Raw genomic sequence first — 24,879 nt, 5'->3', positions numbered from 1 at the left:
TATAAGCTGAATTTAAACTAATGGACCGAAGTTCAAGTAACCAAATTAATTCTTAAAACATGAATAGACAGTGGGCTAGCACAATAAACTAGTGTTTAGGTTGTTGTTAAATATTATCTTCTTGTTTATGTTATTTAAATAACATACATACAGGGTGGCCCGTAAGTCCCTACCCATCCATATATCTTATGTATCCAGTGTATCTGTGTGCTGTCCCTCATTTTCTGCATAATATTATGCGATGCCATGTCCTATGAGACATTTTCCTCAACATAGCAGGGGTTATTGTTCTAAATGCTATGGTAACAGCTGCCTTAAACTCATCATTAGTATTATAACATTGTTTATAATAACATAAGGATGGGCAGGGACTTACAGGCCACCCTGTAGATAAATTAGCTGAGTGCTTAGTTATTTCTAATTGCAGTTGTGATATATTTCAAATAAAAATACTATTAGGATTAGCAGTGATAGTAAAACATGTTTTTATTATTTAATTTACAGAAAATCAGTATAGGATTATTGTATATTTTAGAAACAAAAATAATAATGTTTAGTTCATATTATCAGTTTATTATGAAAGCAGAGTATATCATAATTATCTTTAAAAAAATTGCAGCAAAGAATTTTTAAACAGAAAATATGTTTTCTGCAAAACGTGCCAGTGTTGACCTTCAGAAGAGGTTCTGTCTTATGAAACCAAAAGTAATTTGAAAACTTAAAAAAAATAAAGTATTGTCAATGGAAATAGGAAGCTTAATATGATATTAGAATAATTCAGAGATTGAAGTATTTATAGAAGTAGCACCCACATGGCCAAGTACATGTTATGTTTAGGGGTTCATGTTTGATTCAAAGTTTTAATACACATGTATTAAGACTTTGAACAAAACATCTGTGAAAACATTTTGACAATGACAAGAACTAGTAATTGTGTTCTGTGGAAAGGTAGCTGCATGATTTTTTTTTTTTTTTTGGCTCTGTTGATTTCTGTACTACCTGATAATAAGGTGAGCTGGTTAAAGGCCCAAATATTCAGGGCTTATTAGACTAAAATAAATTGAGTGCAACAAATACACTATCTCTGTTAAGGCCTTTAATTTATAGAAATCCTTCAAATGTTTATTTCCTTTTAAAAATTTTGTATATTTGTCACAAATCTTTGTAGACTTCTGATTTTTGTTTCTGATGAGTTTTCTTACTGCACCTTTGTTTCAGTGAAGATTAATGAAAGTTTGTGCCCGTTTGATCACTGCTAATATGCATCAACTGATGCATTTATGAGATATGACCCTTGAATGGTCATAACATAGAGTTTCTGTTTCTCTTTTAACACAAAAGTTGCTCTAAATTGTGGAGTAATAAAATTAATTTGAAGCATGTGGGTTTTTCAGTTACATTGGAAGAGGGTTGGAAATCACAACCTGTCAAACAATTGAGGGACTTGTGAACAGTTTTTTTGATTTTAAAACAAACTATTTGAAACTTTAAACTAGCAGTTAATTGTTTTGACTGAAAATATATTGGCATTTTAAATCTTGGATGGTAAGCTTGGCTATTGAATGTGACACAATGCATATTTTAATGCCATATATTTTATTATCCATATATATTCTCATAATATCCCTATTTATATGTAATTTTCCTTGTGTTTGTGGAAAATTCTGCTCCATAATGCAATAGAAATTGCTTCAAGGTCCATTGCAAAAATTTTTCGAATCCTAATACAAGAGCCGAGACTATGTTTTAGGTTTTTTTTGTGTCTACAGATCAAAACTGGATATCCAATTTCAGTGTTTTTATTACAAAGTCTAAATTTTTCTGTTTTTTTTTGGCTTGTATAAAAGTTGATTTTAAAATATGTAATAAATGAGACTAACTTACTGAGATATAAAAATTATCAAGCAGTAAGAATGATGACATAAAAGAGCAAAAGATAATTCTTTTTAAGTTTGAAAACTGTGTAGATAGATGTTGATGTTTTTAAGTCCTTGTAATTTAAATGTCATTTTAGCATCTTAGCATAACTGGATATGTCTGTGTAAAACAATTGGTATACAATAGATACCACAGCTATAAGTGCAATTGTATCACTCACTATAGCCCAAGTATTTATAGTCTGTATTGCAATGTGGAACTTGGAATGAAATGTCATAACATTAAAAAGTTTGGTTTCAGTTTTCTTTATCTGAACTATTATAGTGAGGGTAATGATTACAAAATTAAAGCTTAAACATTGTTTGTCACTTTGTGGTTTCAACAACTTGTATAAATGATATATATACTCTCAGAGTATAGTTCTAGATGTGCCATGTAACCTGAACTTTTTGATAATTTGCCGCTACAAAAGGGTAACCCAAAGTAAGTTTGATTACAAAAAAATTTTTGTTACTTAAAAATATAGAATGTTGTGCAAAGATACCATTATAGGTGCATCTATAGCTCTGTGACTTGATATTAAACAAAAAAATATATACATCTGCTAGAATATATCTGATTATTATATATTGCTTCTGCTCGTGTATGATGCTCATTCTGATTACACAAACAATTAAGAATTAAGATACTTAAACATTTTGTTTTATACTTTTCTCATATTCTTGAACTCAAATTATATTCTAATATGTAAAGTAAACCTAACTTCAATTACTGTACTAAAATCAGTCATTTATAATTAAAGGAATATTCATTTCAGGATTAATAAACAAAGCTTTGAAGCAAAAGTGGTCTTTATTGAATTAAACTAGTTTTCTTAAGGTGAGTGTAGTTGTGTGTTTGTTGCATAGACTCTTTTAGATTATGTTTTGGGCATCATGTTGAACCCTTCATGAAATTTAATGGATTCAACATAGAAATAATTTAACACTAAACCAAAACACAAGAAATACATAAAGTACAATCCAAGGGTTTCTACCCTTTATTAATAATAATTTTCTAGGACATTAGTCGTTCTTCATGGGACTTTATAGGTTTGCATCACTTCTCATATCTACCATATCATTACATCTTTTTATTTTTGTTTTTACTTTATTTAATTGGATTTGAATTTAAGTAAGCTATTTAATGGAATGATTAACTGCTATTAAGTTAAATAATCCATTTCATATTTATAGAACATTTATATTTATCTCCATTTTCCATTTATTTCTGGGATTGGAAATTAACTTTGAAAATGTTTATTATACCAGAATGTGTGGAAACCCCAGCAACTTACAAGAATATTAACTGTAATGAATAGCAAAATAAGTGCTGAATGGAGAAAAATATTCTGTGTAATAAACAGTATGCCTGCTTACAAGCATTAGTTTGCCTCTTGTGTTAAAATATTTCAGATATTTAAAATGGAAAAAAGTAAATCTTTGTAAAAGACTAAAAATGTTATAAATTTACAACAAAAAAATAGAGGTCCAGTTAAACAGTAATACACTAATAAACTGGGCAATTATAGTATGGCATAATGTAAAAAAACTAGTATATATTAATTCAAATAAATTTTTATAAACTTCTAAAAGAGTAATGAAGTTTATAAAAATTTATTTCAATTAATATATACTAGTTTTTTTACATTATGTTATACTATAATTGCCCAGTTTATTGAACCAAACTCAACCACAACTTGCATATAGGTTTTTTCAAACCTATTGTTTTGCAGGCTTGCTCATCACCTGTTGATTTAATTTTTATCTGAGAATATCACAGCAAGCTGATTCATTATATAACTAAATGAAAGTTTATTCAATAAAAGAACAATACATATTTTGAATAATTTAAAAAAGTCTTTCAGTAATTGTACAGTGTATAGTCAAATCAGTATTCAAAGGGCATTTTCAAAACTAAATGTCACACAGTAAGGTGGTCACTGTGTAGTATTTCATCAATAGAAATAGTGTTTAAGATAAAAGGTAGACAACATACCAGTAGAATGAACTAAAATTCTCAGAAACAGAATATCCTCTCCTTGTTTAAAAAGTGTAGTGTTAGTTTGTACAGTAACCATACTGTGTCACCTATTTCAAACAGTGAAGTTTAAAGAGTATAAAGAATATGTATATTTTTATCAATTGACGTGTTGCATGATAAGTTTGTAAATTTCTAACAATAGCATGTAATTGTTTAAGTTAAAGATACCACACGTGAAAACCTGTAATTATTTCATATAGCAGCAAAAGCATTTTATGCCCAGTTATAATTCATTTCCATAGCTATTTCATACACTGTAAAACAATGGCATTAAAAAATAAACCAAAAGCATAAGAAATTTTGCTAAAACAAAATTAAGATAAAAGTTTAAGTATTTTCATATAGAATTAACCACTTAAAATACTTAACATACTATATCTAAAAGCTCCCTTTAAAAGATAGAGCATAGAAGGAACTTCATCATACAAAGCAGTTATCCATACACACTGTTTCATTATTAATGATTAATATCACCTCTGTCCAGTGTTATTCAAAGAGTTTCTCAAAACAAGGCTGACAGTATGCCTTGTTGTTCTGTTCTTTGAAACTTCCTTTGTTGAGTTGCTTCAAACAAAAAGAGCACACAAAGTGTTCTGGATGGAATTTACGGCCCAAGGCTGTGACACAGCGGCCAGAGATGGGCATGTTGCAACCAGCACAAAGAGAACCTTGTTTAGCATGATAGTGAATTTCACAGTAGGGTTGTCCATCAAGATTGTAAAAGCTTCCTCCATTGAATGGCTGTTTGCATTCCTGATGAAAAAACAAACAAAATAAAATCATTCTGTAGCATACTGTAGTTATATTGTTCATTGATATTGGCTAATAAATTTTTGCATTGTTGCATCAATATATACTAGCAGCTGCGGTATAAAGTTAATCTATAATATTACAAAATAAATGCTAATAATATATATTCGATGACCGAAGAAGGTCGAAATGTTGTTCGCTCCTCTACATAAAATATTTTCTCAACCCAAACAAGCCGTTTTTATATATATATTTTTCTCTGCAAGTGGGTTTTCTCGACATCACAAATGCTAATAATAATCTGAATATTGATAAGTTAATACTTCTATAGCCTAATTTCCTGTGTGAAGATAAATGAACTGTACATTATTGATTTTGCTATTTTTATCCAATACTTATCTTTGGGTGTAATTAAAATACTTTTTTAACCAAATATCATTAAATACAGGCTTTACTTTCACAGATAAGTAGTGCATAAACTGTGTGAATAAGTATCAAATCTTTGCATTTCTAAATACAATAATATGTTTGTGTATTAAACTAGTTGAAGCCTTCAACTCCATAAATACATTCATCTGTTTGTATAAATTCACTGTTCAAATAGAATGTGTATTACATATTTATACAGGCTGGAGAAATATGATTGTATGGTAATTTATATTTGCAGTGTATGTATTTCCTTGCTTCAGATTTAAACCTGAGATATATCTTATCCCAGGTGAGTCTTCCACCTATTGAGCTAAAAGGATGATCTGCTATTGCTTGTCAGTAAATCACTTGTTAAAAACTCAAACTACTACATTCTTCCATTCTTATAAACAAAGCCCATCTTCACACATAATTTCAGGTTCATGAAATATATGTACATTTCCTTGTTTTGGATTTGAACCGAAGTCTTACCACACCCCAGGTGAGTACTGTACTGAGTTAAAGTTAATCCATTAGCATGTATTAGTAAGTCATTTTTTAACTATTCAAATTACTACAAAGTTATATTTGATAATATACTTTGTACGGATACTGTTAAAGATATCAAAAGAGTAGCTTCAAATTATGATCATACAAGCTAAAAGTATGAGATGCTGTAAGATATACATAGCTGTTTCTGTTTAAGTTTAATGCAAATGTAATAATTCAAATAACTTATGTATCATGAGTGTCAAATTTAGTAATTTTTAGAAGCAATATTTAATTGAGAGTTTGTTTACCTAACTGTTTGCGAATCATACATTGTGAGTTCAATAGTTATGAATTGGTGATTTTTATGTTCTTGCAACATGTTACAAGAACCTTCTGGTTTTTTTCTTGAGGATTGTTGGATAATAATATCTAATTGTGAGAAGAATATTCTAGATCTCTATTGGAGTATAAATATGGGTTGAAAAGTTAAAAGATAGATCTAAATTGTGAATTTAGTGATAAAGAGCATATAGTGATGATTTTTCAAACAAAATGATTACATACTCTTTCATAATAACATAGTTGGGAAGAAGAATTTGTCTATCAGTTGTATTCTAAGGTAATTAAACTAGTGTTTTTGGACTTTGACAAAGAGAGACAAATATTTAAGCTCTGGATACAACTGTGGTAATGAGCAATATTATGAACATTTGTATACACATTTGAATTGTTTTAATATGTTATTTTTTAAACAGTTGAATAATGTATTGTTTGTTGGATTTTATCTCCAACAAGTCACAGATATCTATTGTAAAGATTGTAATATGATGATATATTTGAGGGAGAAGAAAACCTCTTCTCAGTCATATATAGCATAAATGTTTAAAAACCAGTCATATGCTCTGTTATGTTAAGTTTTAAAAGTAGAACTATGCAATACAAACAACTACATGAAGTTAACTATAAGTTTGAAATAGTAAAATGGCTAAATCTGATTTAGCTTAATTAATGAAACTAATTGGTATCAGAAACATGTTTTATCAAGTAAACAGGTATTTTTTAACACACAGCAGTTGCTTAACAGGAGCTTATTAACAGTTAGCATGTTTTCAATCTATTCTTTACACTTTTAAAAATAAACCCACTGTTACAAAATAAAGTCAACACCCTGGTTAGATCTTAAGATCTCTATGTCCTCAGTAATTGTAACATTGATGATACAGATTATAGGAACCACAACCTACAACCTTTTATTCTACTATGTTTTGATGCTTTTGCCAAATGTTTAAGCCTTACACGTGATAGTGTTTATTCCCATAGTGCTAAAATTGTTGATACATTGCTAGAAGAAGAAAAACAGACTGACAAAGTGACATAGTCTTCACATTAATCAGACTTAAATTTATGAAGTTTGTATGGGATATTCTTGGAGAAATTGCAAAATCTTATTCTCTTACATTTTTCAAATTCCAGGATTATAAGTCTTTATATTTTCAACATCACATTCAGAGGGATTTTCTAATGTTTACTGATGTGGTATTTCCTAGTAAAACTGATTTCACCACAACAGTGAATAAGATAGGTCTACTATATAATGAAAGTTTTGACAAGATGTATCATGAAATAATACTGAATTTCTGTGAAACTGACTAAGTTGTGACAAGAAATAAATTGACTATACACAAGTGGGTAAAACATAAGGAAACAGTTTTTATTGTATCATGAAACAACAGTGCATGAATTTGTTATATGTGGATAATGGACAATCACTTTTACTGAAGAAGTATACTGAACAGATTGGCATTTTTCCAGAGGAGTTGTTTCAACTCATTCAAAATTCTGCTCCAAACTGATTAATAGTCACATTACTTAGTTAAATCTGTAATATCAGATTTACCTAGAGCAAATTATACAACTTTTGTGACTGGTCATTCCCATTTATAGGAAAGAGAGGTTGTAACCTCAAGAAATAACTTTACATAATATTGGAGGATACGATTAAGTACTTCCATACTCAAAATGTAACTGTATCGCTATATCTCAGGTACAATTTCAAAGGACTGACAGAGAACAAGGGTAGCTAGAACAAAAGCAACTCAGTGACTTTCCTGACCACATCTTATGTGAAAATTGCTCATACATACATCTTTGTTGTTTTGTTTTTTTTAAACACTATAAAAAGGTTGGAAATACACATACGTGCATAGCAATTTAAAAGAAATCTGAAAAGGCATAGCTGGTGAACTTCATGTTGGAAGGTACAAAAAGGCTTGGATGTGGGTGCAGTATCATGTTTGCAAACAGTGGTTTACATTATTGCTGGTATTTCCATCACATAGTCTTGCTAGAAGTTTTCGTGAAGAAGTTGAGATTGTTAAATATATGCTTTGAAACTAGAACTTTGATGCATTGCATCTTTAAGTTGTAGCATTCAGATATAAGCTGATAAGCTCAATATCTAATCAGACATGATGTGTGTGTGATGTTTCAAAGAAAGTTGTAACTTCAGGTATAACCTGTTTAGGTTGTGTTTTTGTTTTAATTTAAATAAGAAAACTGTTACACAGCTGTAACCACAAGCTTATTTCATCTATGTTTTAAAAATAGAAATAAGTTTAAAACAGTTTCAGTTTTAAAGGTAAAACATCCAAATAGCTCAATAGTAAGGTATGAGTTCAGATACTCGGTGCAATTAGGAACATATTGGTTCCTCCACTTGAAGTCTCTTTTGAAGTTTGGTAAGTGAACATTGTGGTGTTAAGACCACCAATCACTGTTTGACAATGCGATATTGTACTCACATCCAATTCTTTCCATATTTTTTAGAGGAGTAGACCAGGACACCATGGGACTTTATCAGCACTCCCATTATAAGTATGTGATTTTATTTTTGTTTTTTGTTAGTTATACTCAATACTGAAGTGAAATGTTATGGACTATAAAGGTATAAATATATGTACTAAAAAGTTAATTTATAAAAATGTGATGAATGACAATTTAGTTGTTTTATGTCAGATGTCTGAACTAGACAAAACGAATTGAGGAGGGTGGTAAATATTTTATAACAGTGGGTTTGTTTTGAGAAGTATATATGTCAAATTGGTCACAACAACAGATGCACAGCTATAATGTTTACAGTTCATCTAAAATTATTTCTGTAAATAGCAAACTATAAATATATAAAACTATACACACATACAAGGTTATTATAAAGTTAGTGGTCCTATTCTGACATTTATAATTGAAAATTTAATCAACAATAGGTAATGATATTTGGTAGATAAGCTAATGAAATTATGCAAGAAGCAATTTCAGTGTCTAAAATAATCTCCACCAGTAGGCACCATAGTATAAGTTGCATACCACTGGTTGTATAAAATCAGCGTACACAACAGTATTTATTCATCCTTTAGAAATTTCTTCTAGTAGTAATTTATGAACAATAGAAGTGATCTCTTAAAACAGGTAAAACTTATAATAATACTAATGATATAACACTTGTCATTCATTTTTATTAACATTCTAATTACATAGATTTATACAGGTATGGTAAGCAGTAAGCATAAATTATATGAAAACTTACATATTCATGTTAGAGCAGTTACTGCTATAGATTGTTAAAGTATAATAAATATTCTAAAACTTTCATTATGCTTGTGAGATATTTGCTTACAAATGAGCTATATACATTGTACACAAACTTTAATAATGATAGAACTCTATGAATCACTTCCTATTTTTCATGTCTGATACACTACCCCTTAAATGCCATAATGTATTAACTGATCTACCTACTTTACATACAAAACACTGAGAATGCCATTGGTTGTCTAATGCTGAGATGTAGTTTTCTGTAATGGGATGTTTACATCCACCACATTTTACTCCAAATAGCTCCAAGTAATCTTCTTCACAATAGGGTTTTCCATCTTTTACATGGAAACCATCTTCATCAAACTGTTCTCCGCATGCTGTACAACAGAAATGATCTGGATGCCAACTCTTATCCAAAGCCATTACACATTTCTGTCAAGTTAAGAAAAAAGTGTAATATCAACACATTAGAGTTGTTATCCATTCAAATTCACACTATATACATAATTTATGCTACAGTAGAATAACACTAAAACTAACAAAATATTAAGCATTTTGTTTGAAATATACATTTTTATACCATACTCTCTGAAAAAAATACTTTAAGTTTATGAGTTTATCATGACAAACTGAATAACTGTTTTTTATTGTTTAAAGTTTACAGTTTTTGTCCTTGAATCCCAAAATTGGTTGCTATTTTTACAAGCTCTTTAAAATTTATCATTTAATGCTCATAACAGTATAAATTTATTGAGAGAATAAAAATACAAACTCACATCTAGAATTGGCTCATTGCAGTAGGCACAGTGAGGAGAGAATATATTGTGATAGTCTTTTTCACAGTAGGGTTCTCCTTCTTGTTCAAAGAAGCTTTTTGTCCCAAGTTCTTCATTACAATGTTTGCAGGTGAAATGTTCAGGATGCCATGTTTTTCCTAAAGCAGTCACCACCTATGATAAGACTTGATGATTTTCACAAGTGATTCCTTTCAGATAAATAAATTTAAGTTGTAATAAGTAAAGCCTTACATATAAAGTAGTGGAAAAATTCACACACACACACACACATATATATATATTTGATAGTTAAAGATTCTGTGGACAGTGATCATATTATTTTAATAATAAAAACTTACAGTCATTTCTTATCCATTAGTAAAGATAATTTAGCTTACTTCCATTTAATTCCAGCCTGGCATGGCCAGGTGATTAAGGCATTTGTAATCTGAGGGTCGTGGGTTCAAATCCCCATCACATCAAACATGCTCGCCCTTTCAGCTATGGGGGCATTATAATGTGATGGTCAGTGCCACTATTCATTGTTAAAAAAGTAGCTCAAGAGTTGGCAGTGGGTGGTGATGACTAGCTGCCTTCCCTCTAGTCTTACACTGCAAAATTAGGGGTGGCTAGCAGCACAGATAGCTCACATGTAGCTTTGTGCAAAATTCAAGACAAGCCAAGCCATTTAATTTTATTGCAGTAATCCTTTGTCAGCTATCTGTATTTGGCCTTAAGGATAGGCAAACGTTCTAGGGGTTCTGATATTAGTAGGAGCAAAGTCTTAATTTATGCCTAATATGTCTGTTAAGCTAATTACTGGCCATGTACTTATCTTGATATGAACGTTGTTAAAATATTTTACCAATGTTTTCAAGAGTTGATTAACTGTCAGTCAAATTCCTAATATAAGAAAATAACAAAAATGCATTTTTAATTTTTAAATGTAAGTTTACACAGTGTTAGCTAGGAGTTTTGATGAATATTAATTATAAATGCAGTCTTCACTTCATTTAAAATTAATAAAGCTTAGAAAAACTAAGAAACTAGCATATTCTTTTATCTAAGGTAATATTTGTAACAGAAGTAGAAAACTAATGAGTTTTAATTTCCTCCAGTGTTATATAATTTGTGTTAATAATTTTAAATTAAAACAGTAGAAAGTGTAATGCTTTTTTACCTAAGAAATCACTCTAACATTTTCATTTGTTGTTATTCTACTTGTAACAAAAGATTTGTAATTAGAAAGCTGAAAAAGCAAAGGCCATAAGAATAGAAAACCAGTACAACATTGATGTATAGTGTTACATATAGATCTATGTTGAAAATGTTATAGAATTTGCTGTAATTTTTATGTAGTGTATACAGTTTACAACAGCTATAAAGTTAAGATCTGAATTATTTATTTTCCACCATACCAAGACTTTTGGTTAGTAAACCAAACAATCTCCTAAGTCTACTTGTTAACTAACTGGCCCAGACAGACCAAGTGGTTAAGGCACTCAACTTGCAGTCTGAAGGTCATGGGTTTGAATCTCTGTCCCACCAAACATGCTTACCCTTTCAGTCATGGGGGCATTATAATGTGACAGTCAATCTTACTGTTCATGGGTAAAAGGAGTAGTCCAGATATTGGCAGTGGGTGGTGATGATCAACTGCTTTCCTTCTAATCTTACACTGCTAAATTAGGGATGGCTAGGACAGATAGCTCTCATGTCCCTTTGTGCAAAATTGACAAACAAACAAAAGCTAACTAATTTTAACCCATGTTTTGGCTGCTGATCTACTTCTATCATCATGGAAGTTCAGAGAAGAATTGTTCCTGCATTGGTAGTTACCAGGATTTATTCCTAGGTTTTCATGATAGAGAAATTGGTGTCTCTGTTATCAGGACTTGAAGCAACTAACCTATTAGTTAGTGCCTGTGTATATTAGAATCTTGAATTTTAAAATTTGTTGTTTTCATTTCTACATTGTGTTGGCATCTGCATTTACAAGGATATTTTAAGTGATATTTTCTCTTTAAAGTTAGTAGATTATTTGATATGCACTAGCTGTAATTGTATTGTGTTGTGTCTTCTGAATACTGTGTTGACTTTATGTTGGTTACAAGTTCTCTAGATTTTTTTTAGAGACATTTAACACAGAGAGATATGATTGTGTAACTATACTTTTTTTTCTGGTTGTTCTTGGTATATCTGTTTTTTATTTTCATTGAGTGTTTACAGTATATGTTATTGTTGGGATCATAGTGATGTGTTTTGCTTCATGATTGGCATCTTTAGTATTACAAACTTAGTAACTTCTTGAAATTAAACAGTCTATGATACCCCTCTTTTTCTTTGATTTAGAGCCAAAGTATTTACCATTATTTATGGGTTTCCTGTAAACACTTAAAGCATACAAGTTTTGTGTCTTAGTAACCACCATGTTCGGAATGAAAGTTTGCTATCTTTAATTTCCATTGTGAATTATATTGTGGAATATTGTCTGTTTGGGTGACTTTTAAATCATGTCTGTATAAGTAATATTTTCTGTAGTGTATGTATGTTTATATTTTGAATATATCATTTACATATCTGAGCCAACAAACAGGTCTTATAGTGGCTGTTTTGCTGTTCTTATCTTTAAAATGCTTCATGAAGAAGTTACTGAATACAGATGAACCCACAGCTAAGCCTTCTTCTTGGTAGTAGTTATTTTCAAATTGAAAGTAGGTTATGTTATAATATTGTGAAGATCATCTACTAGGTGCACTCGTTGAAAATTCTATCACTTGCAAGCTGTTGAAAATATTTGTAGTAATTCATAGATAGTACTTTAATGAATGAGTTGGATGTATCAGAGTTTATCATTGTGTCCTTTGAACCTATCATGGTTGCTTTTATAATCTCTACATAGTGAAACTGCATTTCTAACAGTGAGGATGTCTAATCCATTAATAATAATATTATATCTCTAGGATAATTAACTAAGGGGTGGAAAGACCAGTCTTCACAATTAACTCTAGGACAGAGATTATGGCCTTGCTTTTGAACTTCAGGTAGACCACACATGCATGTGATGATTTTGCACTATGCCGTTAGTTGTTTGAATGGTTTTGTTTCTAGTTATCTAATATGTTTCTTGAGAACATTGTTAATTTTTCCTCTGTGTTAGCTGTTGGGTTAGATTTGATTTTCTTTTAATAGTAGTTTTTAGCTGATGTTTAGAGCTTCAAGGTGTATTTCTTCTTGTCTGTGATTGCAGTGAGGTTATCTTAGTCTGCAGATAAGAGTTGTTATGCATTGTGTTGCCTTTTTTCAGTTCATGAACATTAATTTTTACGCTCAAAAGGTATTGTAATAGGGTTTATGCATACAGCTGTTATACATTGTATTACCCTTTTTTTTAGTTCATTAGCATTAATTTTTATGTTCAGAAGGTATTTATGGTTTTTCTAGACCTTGTTTTTATTTTGAATTATTCTCTTTTCTTCTTTTGGTAGTCTGTAAATTGTGTCTTCTGTGGTTGTAACTATATCTAATGTGGGTACTTTGTTATGAGTTAAAGTATGATTTAGCCCTTAGTACACTTTCTTCGTGTTCTCTTGTACATAATTATCATTAGCTAAAGTTCACTATTGTATTTTTGTGTAGGTGTCCATAGTATTAGAAGGATTCTTATACTGAGAAACAGTTAGTGAATGTAGTCTGTTATATGTATTTTTGTGTAGGTGTCCATAGTATTAGAAGGATTCTTATACTGAGAAACAGTTAGTGAATGTAGTCTGTTATATGTATTTTTGTGTAGGTGTCCATAGTATTAGAAGGATTCTTATACTGATAAACAGTATGTCAATGTAGTCTATTATGTGTATTTCTGTGGTATGTGTATAAGCTGATATAAAGTTTTAATGGTTGTCTACATTGACTCTTGCATTACCTAATTTTTTTTACAGATCAGTAATGTTCTGTTTCTTGTGGCTTTTTTTTATATAATTATATTTGATACTAATTTGGAATGTGGCTTTATTAACTTTTAACTTTCTGAATTAATCGTTAACATCATATCATTAGTACCTAGTATTCTAAAATATATACTAGTAACTAATTAACAAATTAGCTGAAGGTGACTCAACAAGTTTTTTTAAATAAATGGTTGAATTATAGCTTGAATTTTTGTTGTTGTTAGTGTTCAATTATAATTAATTCTGTATAATACACTGAGTATTGTATAAAGATAAATATAACTGGTTGATGTACCTTCAATTGAGTATTAGTAACAAGATCTCAGATATATTACAGTTAAAGTTATAATGTTGATAGTGAAATATTTTAATTATAATAAAAGTACTTAACAGTATGATGTTTTATAAGTGAATACCTAAGGGGAAAAAGACATGGGCACATACCTGCCCAGTGATGGGCTTTTTACAAGCAGCACAATGATTCTTAGCAGAGTCCATCTGATTTTTATGACCAGAACCTGGTTGAACTGGAACAGAAGGCTCTTTGGTTGGTTTATGAGATTCACCACTTGACTGCCCCACATTGTTCATCTGTACATTCATATGACAAAACAGGTAAAAAATCTATATTTTTTTACATGTTTCAAATCTTTTTTTTTTCTTATGTTAATGCTATTCTACCATGTTAATTTTGTATTTAAAGTTTTGAGCAATGTAAATAATGCACCAATTTTATTTTATGGCTATTATGTTTATGATCCATGAAAATTAAATATTTTTACAAGACAGAAACTTGGATTATATAGATTGAAGAGATTTGTAAGGCTATTTCTATAGCAGGCCAAAGCTGATTAGATTATGAAAGTAGAACAACAGCCTAGACAGATAGTTGTAACCATAACCTGCATGTCACTGAACCATCTTCCACTAGCACTACACCTAGCATGGCCAGGTGGTTAGGGTGCTCAACTCATAACCTGAAGGTTACTAGTTTGAATCCCTGTCACACTAAATATGCTCACCCTTTCAGCTGTGGGAGCATTATAATGTGATGGTCAGTCCCACTATTCATTGGTAAAAGTGTAGCACAATACTGGGCAGTAGGTGTTGATGACTAGCTGCCTTTCCTCTAGTTTTCCAGTGTTGAATTAGGAATGGCTAATGCAGATAGCCCTCATATAGCTTTGCATGAAATTCAAAACAAACCCATAAACACTAGTAAACTTTGATTACTCCAGAGTGCTTTGTTTCTTATTTATTAATCAAACTTTTTCTACTTGTTTAGAAGGAAAAACAGGAAATAAACACTGTTTCCACATTATAACATTCTAATGTTCCAGATTCTGTGATGTGGTTTCTTTAACAGGGATATTCCACATCATCTTAAACCCATTCTAAATACTATACCATGGGCATACAAAAGATAACATTATTACTACTTTCCCTGCCGTCAGGTTGTGGATCTTATTTAATACTATTTCTAATATTTACATTCCTGAAACCTCTCAGAGTTTAGGAGTTGTCTTATTTTCTTTAAAAGCCACTGGTTACTACCATTGTGGATCATATTATAGATTCTATTATACATTCTCCATCTTGAAGTTGGGACTTATGGCTTCCTGCTGCTGTTAATATAAGCTGAGTTTGCATAGTCTTTGACCAGCTCTTTCCACAACCTGTCTTTGTTTTCAGTCCTTCTATCCCCCCTCATGAATAAGGTAATATCTATATTTTTTTCCTCACTATACTAACTCAGCTATGTAACATTTTTACTTCAGATGTTTTGGCTAGTTCGTGGACAAGTTTCTTACATGTATCCCAGGTTGAAATACGTTTCTCCTCTTGTTCCTTCACCTGATAGTTGCATTATAATAGATTGTTTATGCCTCTGCATTGTGTTATCTCTTAGTTGTTGTATCCTCCCTGAACTATATTCAGGCTTCTCTGTAGGCTGTGATTGGATTTCTTCCTCTTTTCTAGGTTTACTAATCTATGAATCTCTTCTCTTAGCTTGGGTATTTTCTTCTCCTATTTGACTCTCTTTTGCTCTCTGTCTGCTTGTTTTGTTGGTTTACTTATCCACCTTAACTTTCTTTCTTCTTTACTATTTCATTTTGAGGCTCTGCATTATCTTCTAACAAGTTTGGATCTTGTATTTTGTCCACCTGTGGACTCACTTCGCTGAGAAGCCTTTGGATCACACAAGTTTTCTCTCAAAAGCTTTCTTACACCTGTCTGCTTGGATCTAAATCTTAAGAACTCTCACATAGAGAATTCACTCATTGGATCTGCATTTCCACCACTGTGTGTATATTTGGTATCTCTTAGCCTTTTTCTGGGAGCAGTGATGTAGCTACAGAAAATAGCTCCTCCCACATAAAATGTAATTGAGTTTGCTGCAATTATATCTTTATAATTTTAGTTATGATTCTGGCTGATTTGGCCACCCTCCTGCAATTGTGGAAGCTAAGAAAGCATGCTTATACTATAGTCTGGGAGACATCATCTGCTACAACCAACCCCGTTCCTCCTTTGTGAGTCTTCTGGTTTGAGTTTGCTTTGGGTGAAGAACAATCCCTGTTTGAGATAGATGCTATCTATCACCAAATAATGCTTCTACTAGCCATCCCCCCCCCTCCCAGTTGGAAGTACATTCTGTGGGTTTTTCCCTTTCTACTTGAAAAAGGAGTTCATATTTTTAATTTCTTTATCTGTATATCTGTACAAGTCCCTAAAGCATCTTCTTATGGGATTCTAACTAACTGTCCTTTGTTGATATGAATTGCATTCCAGAAGTTAACATTTTTCCACCTGAAAATGTATTTCAGATAAGATACTTCTCCACAGAACCAACCATTTTTCTTCCCCACTTTCTCTGTCTTTTACTTTGTCAAGAATAACTTTTGGTATACACAAAGTGATCAAGGTGAGTGTGGTGTTTGAAAGATGTGTTGCTTCTATTGGTGTATAGTCTAATGCTTATTTCATCATAGATGTTCACAGCACACATTATTACATATGGAAATATAAATTCTGTTCAAAGACTTGATGTATTCATAAAACTACTTGGAAGTAGCACAAAGTATTAGTTATCTATTCTGTGGAAAGATATTTATTTGAAATACATTTTAAAGTAATGAAAATTTAACTTCTCTCAGAATATTCAGTGTTAATACACTGAAGGCATTAATTACTGGGTTTTATTGATAATAAGAGGATGGTAGCAGACTATAAAAATAACTTACTTTCTCTTCAATCACAACAACTTATTAAATTCATTGAAGTTTTAATTCCACTGACAAGCTTAAAACAAACAAAACACCAAAGGTTAAACTACAGTTGAGCATTGCATTTCAATAAAACTATCTTACTATTGTAACATTTTTGTTTTTATATATGAGTCAAGTACACTAAGAAATCTTTACTTTAAAGTCGGAGAGGGAGGCCATAAGGTCATCCAGATCATTAGTGGCAAAAGAGGCCATTGGTACAGCAAGCAAATAGTAATCACCTGGTTCTGGAAAGTTGAGATGTATGACTGTCTTGTGATGGACAGTTTGGATAATTCAGGAGTTGGGTTATCTCTGAAAGAAATTAAAAATTATCAGGGTTTAACATTTATATATAATTAATTACTAAATATAGCTGGACAGTTGACTCAATCAGTTGCCTACAAGCATCAGTTACAATGATTAGTGTCATATAAAATAATCAACTGATTCAAATTATAACTAATTCTGTTAATGTCACAAACATAGTGAACTACTTCAAATTAGTTTTTGTATTATTGACAATTTTGATTATTTTAATTATTCAAGTAATAGATATATTGATAATTATGCTTTTTCATTATTAGGTTGTTCATCACTAAATATATGCAGCACTAATTGTTTGAGACTACTTACATGTGTACCAAGTTGAATTCATATATATTAGTGAGAGAAAATATAATGCAATTATCTATATTTCATCATTAAAACAAGTCTTAAAATTGTATATCTTATTCATTTACTATATTTCTTACTGTACTAAAATTTAACAATTTTAACATTCATAGTACTTTGTATACCTCCTGTCCATTTAATGTATGACAAAAAACACTTATGTGTTATTATGATCTGACACCTATTTTTGAGCTGGATAAGTCACCCTCTGCCTAACTCTAATTCTTGAAGGATAATACATGCTAGGAAGTCTGAGAACTTTACACTAATGAACATATGTTCTCTGACACTGAGAGTTTGGTCACAAAAACAATTTCAGGTGTAAAGTGAACAACTTATTTTATTATAAATATATTTTTAGCTTCTGAATTTTTGAAATTCAATTTCAGGTACCAGAGCAGCACTTCTGCAGCATTAGATCACTGCAGATTGATTCACAAATTCCACTAATTTCCCTGCTCTGTTCATTAATATACTTAACCAAAAGTTACACATACAGTATGTAAAGCTACTGCTAAGAAATTTTCTTCTATCTCCTAATGAATACTGATTTGTCTTCTTCCCTCTAGATCAAACTTTTCTAGTCATTTTTCATTTATTTCTACACTAAAAAGTTTAACAACATTATCATAATAGTTGGGAATAATAAATTTTGTATGAAAAACAGTTTATTCCTTGTTTGTATGGGGCATGCAATCAACAAGTATATTCACACTAATCAGCTACATTTGCACAGTTCTTTGATTACTATTTTTAAGAATGTATAAAGTATATGCAAGATCCTATTGCTGAAAAAGGATAAATTTTTCTATATAAGGAAATAAACTTATGCAATGGGATCAGTCTGTATGTAACTATAGATGAAAGAACATAACACTGTCACATATATATGCAGTAAAACTGATAAATTGATTAATATAAGATGTAAGGACAACAAGGGATCTATTGTTCCATCTTAGCTGTCACATAAAATAAAACTTAAAAATTAAACACACTGAAGCCTAACCCTTATACTTTAAATATTTATCAAATTTTTCCTTAAAATCCCTTAAATTTATTACATTTGAAGTCAGTCCACAAAAGCAACAGTACTGGTAGAATAGCAAAACTGTCTTAGCTGAAGATGACTTCTACCCTGCCAAAATTTGTTTTTGTGTTCCTGTGTCCTTAATTCTACTTGTCTCACCATGAAGTATGAAAATAGATTATATATTGATAGTATAACAATCTAAAACACACATTTGGAATACTTATTTGTCTTTAATTGTATATTGCAGCATTTTAACACAAAACAATTATATTGCATTACACTTTGGAACATACAAAATGTTCAGGTGCATATAAATACAGAAATGAAACTAGCACATAATTTTACCAGATTGAAACTTTTCACAAAAGTAAATCTATTGATGGGTTTTTGCTTTTTGACTTTCACAAACATTTTTAAAACAAATGCATTAACTTTGAGCTCCAACAAATTGTTCTCTCAACTGAAGATAATACTATGCAAATGACTATTCATCTGCAAAAACTATATGTATATCCTGTTGTATATACAGAACAATTCTTTTATTTAAAATGTAGATGTACAACAGAATTAAAACATTATGCTACTTGAAAACTCAAAATAAGTAACTACACTATACTAGATGCTATTTTTAGCACTACAATATTACAAGTATGGTTTATACTACATGATAGATTATCACACAGAAAAAATGTTCTTACAACATGAACTAGACTCTGTAAGTTAAAGAATGACATGTCATTGAAGGTGTATAGAATAAAATGACTTGACACTAAATGAAGCTAAAAATTAAATTATAATAACATGAAAATTGTCATCAGAACAAAAAATCTCAACCTTAAGGACCTTGCTACACAACAGAAGCAAAATTCTTGGTCAAGGTATGAAACTAGTCACTTCTAATACTAAATCCTAATGACAATAGGTATGAGATATGTTCCAGTGAGTAATGTAACAAGTGACAACTCAATATAAATTAAATGATGAATGTTAGGTTGGTGAATGAAGATAGCTGTGGTTATTAAAACTGGGAGTTAATTTCTTGACATTAGGTAACACCACTAATTTCTTACGACATAAAATATGAGGCAGTAAGTTAAATCATGATAACAAGATAAAGAAAATGTGATAATTACCAAACAACTGTTTTCAACAAGTTAAACTATGTGTGAGTAATTGGTTGAGAAGAAGCAGAGAGCTCTGAAGTATTTTGACACTGTAAGGTTATATAATGCAAAAAAGAAAACCTGGTATTTAATACCATATATTAAGAGAAAACATTATTGCTTAACAACAGATTACATAAAGTCACAAATAATCATGTATAAAATAAGCAACAGCTCACAAAAAACAGTACATTCAAACATATTCCTTACATTACTATAAATAATGTCATAAGGGAAGACTTACAATGTATGGTTGATCAACTCTTGGAAGACAACTTGTTCAGTCTACCTAGTTTGGAAGTGTGTTGTTAGGGGTTGAAATGATAGCCAAGACTTTTCAGTGTGACGACACGGACCAGAAGCAGTGAGCTAAATATAGCTTGTTGGGTTTGGCACTTAAGGTACCCAGTTTCTCCTGTCTCTCATTATTTACGTATTTAATCTGCTGGATTGAGTTCACAGCACCAACTTTTGGGAGGGGAGAAAACAACAGAGCTTTGGACCCATAGATACTACCAATAAACTAATTCTTTAAATGCATAACAAAAAAAGTGTAATTCATTTGTACAGCTGAACTATATACCAAAAATATGTCACCACCCTCACACACAGAAAAAGGACTGTCACATATAAAATCCAAACTAAGCTTTAAAAATATCACAACTAACATTTAGAACAAAGATATACTCAAGTAAATTCCATGGGCATTACTCACACACTACACATCCTGGAATATTGTCATGAATCATCCCTGGCTGTAAAACATAATCAACTATATTCCAACAAATATTCTAAGAAAGGGCCATAACATTCACTACAGGAAAAAGAAAAGCTGGAGTATTTATAGTACAGGTTGCTTGTGGAGCTATATTAGTATAACACTGAGTAGGCTTGTTAATATATTTTGTTGTATTGACAAGCTTATAAAATATTTTTTATGGTGCTTTTGTTGTTGTTGTTGTTTTTTACATATGTGTTTTGATATTAAATTTATTCAAGTTTAATGATTCTAATGTTTGCATTTATTTTGCAACACAAGTTCACAAAATAAGGAGCTACCTCCAGTTATGCGTACGTTCTCAATTAATGTTTGAGCCTAATAATATTAATTAGAATTAATTAATATTAAAAGACATCAAATGTGATTACCATCAACTGTGCATTTAAGAATATAACAGTCACCTGGTTAACATTTAAAGGTGTGATTATCACCAGCTCATGCTTGTTGATCACCACTAGTACAGAAGTAAAACTTGGAAAAAACTATAACTAAATATACATATTTTTATTTGACTTGTTCAAAATCTGGGTAGCATTGTGGTCATCTAATATTTTATTTTTTCTTCATATTACAGTAAAAATTGCTTAAGAATAATTTTCATAATGGAGCTATATGCAATTACAATAGTTTATGGTTAATACTACATTATTAAAAATTTCTATTGTCCTTTAAATGTTTCAAGCATTGTACTTTTCCTGAATACTTGTAGTTTCAGACTTATGGTTAGATATCTATTTTGATGAAATGATGAACTTCACCCAAGGTTGCAAGCTAACTTTTGCAATTATTATATATAATTATTTTATAAAGTTTCAATATCAGTAATCTGTGATGGAGAAGTGCTTCACAATAGTTCGAATACTGAGGTTTTGCTCTCTACACATGTAAGGATATTGGAACTTCACTTTTTGGGTGAGATATTAACCATGTACAAAGTAATAATTTAAAAAAATCAATATTTTCTGATGATTTAATTGGTACACAATGTACAGAAATTATTTTTCATACTCAGGCTATCCAGTGACTAATATTGTTTATTTTATCTTTAGTTTTCAATTCATAGCTTATAACACTAGTTATAGATCACAATCTCATGTGTTAGAACTGAAAGTCATATATCTTCCATGGTAACAACATTTGGAGGTTCAGTAATAATAGTAGGTCCTTTAAATTAACATTTCACATAGATTCTTTTCCAATGAACATGCAGACAAGTATAATTTGAATTTATAGTGAGTAAGGAGATATCCTGGACTATCACAGTTTAACCTGATCTAACATTACTGCATGTGTTTATGTATTTTCTTTTGTATCTTTTTTTTCTTGTACATTTGTCTTAAATGTAAGTTTTTGTAAACTTTGTTGTCTTCTATGAGCATAAGAAAAATGTGACATTAAAAGTTATATTACTTCAGAGAAGACAAAGGTATTACTGAGATGCATATTAGTTGGATCTCACTTCAACATGAACTGAGGAGATCTGACTAATAGTATTTTCAGTTATTGGATTTTTATAATGTTTGTTACTATTTGAGTCTTTATTTTTTTATTATTTTCATAGGATCCTAATCTAGTCCACTAAAACTCTGTTAAACTTGGAATGCATAGATGATTCTTTAAAGACAAGATTAATTATTGTAGAATCAGTGATCTTACTACTTTCTGTTTCTACATTACAAAAACTAGATTCGTAGTCTTAGGTTTCATACATTGCAATTTACAGAATTCTGCATATTTGAAATATGATTTGGCATTTATGATAAAACTGTTTTTTGTTCTTTGATATTTTTTGATGTTTTAAAACTTTTTTTAGCTTCTCAGCATCCCTCTAATCTGTTTGATATCATGTAGAACTAGATCTATTCAAAAAATTGTTAATATATCAAACTCTAGCACTAAAGATTATGCATTTCCTACAGACTCTTTGCAAAAAATGTAAGGAATTGCACTGTTGAAAATATTAAGTTGAAGAAAAATGAGCCTCTCTATGATTTACTTGTTAATACATAACAAACATTTAGAAATTTACACTTAACAACATTATTTTACACATTCAAGCTTTAGATTTTTTTATTTAGTCATGGAACATGTTTTGTTTAATGCTAAAAATAACATTAGAGCCTATTTTAAGTATGATTTCATAAAATATTAATAAGTAAAGTGATGCATATAAGATATGTTAAGTTGAGATTTGTTTTAGAGAGATATTTAATACAATATAGAAAAGTAGGAAGTGCCCTGTCTTGTACCAGACTGTAATATGTTTTCCACTCCTTTTGTTAAAAACTTTCTGAGGTGTATTCTCAAGCACTCTGAAAATCAAACTTTCTAAAATGCAATCTCTATTAGAAATAGACTGCTAGTGAACAGATTCATTATCTATTGATGTCTAGCCATAAAGGTCTGCTAGAAGTTCTTGCTATTCCTGTGTCATTCAGGAACTCAACTTCTCTCCCTTGTATTGTCACAGGTGTTTACCAAGATCCACTCAATCCTGAAAGAGCTGAAGTGATGGCTAAACTCTTTGGTGCAAGAAAATTTTTGTGTGTTCTTCCAAGCCTTGTAGCCAAACATGATCTGGATTCCTTCAGTTTTCTGGAGGATTTGCCACAGCATTTACTACTATTAGGTTTATATCTTTGACCTGATGGGTAGTATTTATAACCTTGCCTGTTTTCTTGTTCAAAAGAATACTAGTATATTGTGGGTTGATTGGCATTAGTTGGAAGTGGTAACCTTGCCATCTTTGCTGCTTGGCAGAGTAAGAGCAGTTTCTTTGCCAGTGCCCCATCCGTTCATGCGTGAAGCATACATCTTGCTCCTCCCATTATGTCCAGGTGGAGGCATTAGCACTTGCTACAGCAATTATCCCATGCATAGGTCTTAAGAGTCTTGTCCACTATTAGAAACCAGTGTGGTTGCATTGCAGTGTCTGAGTAAGTTGGTCCTTCTGTGGAATAGCCACAAAAGCTTTTTAGTGTAATGACTGGTTTGAAGTTACAACTTCATACCAGGTCATGACAGGAACTGCATGAGTTAAAGTAAATGTACTCCTTAGACTCAGGTGTTGCCTTATGGCTTCACTGGAAAGTCCTTCAATTAATATCTCCAGAAAAATATTTCCCAATATGTAGTTGCCATTGCAGGGTAGGCCTTCATGGTTAATTACCACAGATTATCTCCATTCAAGGGTTAGGATCTTTGTGTCAGTTCTCTTCTGAGCCTTGAACTTGAACCCTGTGTATCATTTGATTGTCCACTGGGTCAGTCCAGTAATGCAGCTTACAGATGACTGTTTTCAAGTGTTCAGATCAGGAACTTGACAGCCATCCATTCCAGGCAACTACCCATGAATTACTTCAAAACATTATCAATGCCCTCCTTTGCCATTTCCTTAAACATCATGGGCATAATCTGCTTAGCCTTACTCACAGAGACCTGTGGTACTGACCAGAGCCTCTACATTGCAGGTTTTTCCAAAGCCTGGTTGAAATGCGAACAGTGTTGTGGGTGCAGAAAAATATTCATATTCAGGGACCCTATTACTTGAAGGAGTAATCAGTCCAGAGTGATAGTGCAATGACCTGCTTGCATTGAGACATTTCACACTTGTCACACTGCTGAGGAAAGAACTTTGGATTGTGGAGATCATCCACCAGAAGTGCACCATAATCACAGTACAAAATAGTGAAATTATTATACATCTAGAACACAGTAATGTGTCTTTAGGTAAGAGATATAATGATTAATAAGCTAATACTCTAAAAGCTTATATGTTTATGTTTGTTGTAAAATTGCACTGAACATTAAACCTAATTAATAAAAGAACTTTAAATTGTTTCGAGTTTGTTATACTCTTTCTTATTATTGATGCAAAATTATCTGCTTACAGCTTTAACTGTGTTCACAATGAACCCAGTTACATCTGTAGTGATGTACGGTTGATAATTATAACATGTTACAGCACGTCTTTCTTGATGTTACTAGGAAGAAAGTGAACGATTTTACTGAATTATTTCATTTATTTTTCT

At 31.0% G+C, this 24,879-nt stretch overlaps 1 protein-coding gene across 8 annotated transcripts in view; it reads left to right on the top strand.

Annotated features, from left to right (window-relative positions):
* The window catches only part of LOC143222961 (exonuclease GOR-like), a 63,994-nt gene that overhangs the window by 3,823 nt on the left and 35,292 nt on the right, over positions 1-24,879 (top strand). For 3 of the 8 annotated variants that reach the window (XM_076450230.1, XM_076450251.1, XM_076450241.1), the window contains exon 2: positions 14,446-14,545. In XM_076450230.1, the coding sequence (XP_076306345.1) occupies positions 14,446-14,545 (100 nt within the window). Of the gene's footprint in view, positions 1-5,557; positions 5,621-8,436; positions 8,485-14,339; positions 14,546-24,879 lie in introns of those variants that run through there. The other 5 variants (XM_076450271.1, XM_076450297.1, XM_076450219.1 and 2 more) reach the window with 3 other exon arrangements.

Source organism: Tachypleus tridentatus, chromosome 1 (genome assembly GCF_004210375.1).
Source record: "Tachypleus tridentatus isolate NWPU-2018 chromosome 1, ASM421037v1, whole genome shotgun sequence".
Lineage (NCBI taxonomy): Eukaryota > Metazoa > Arthropoda > Merostomata > Xiphosura > Limulidae > Tachypleus > Tachypleus tridentatus.
The sequence above is the reverse complement of the archived record's forward strand: the minus strand, read 5'-3'. Positions and strand labels throughout refer to the sequence as shown.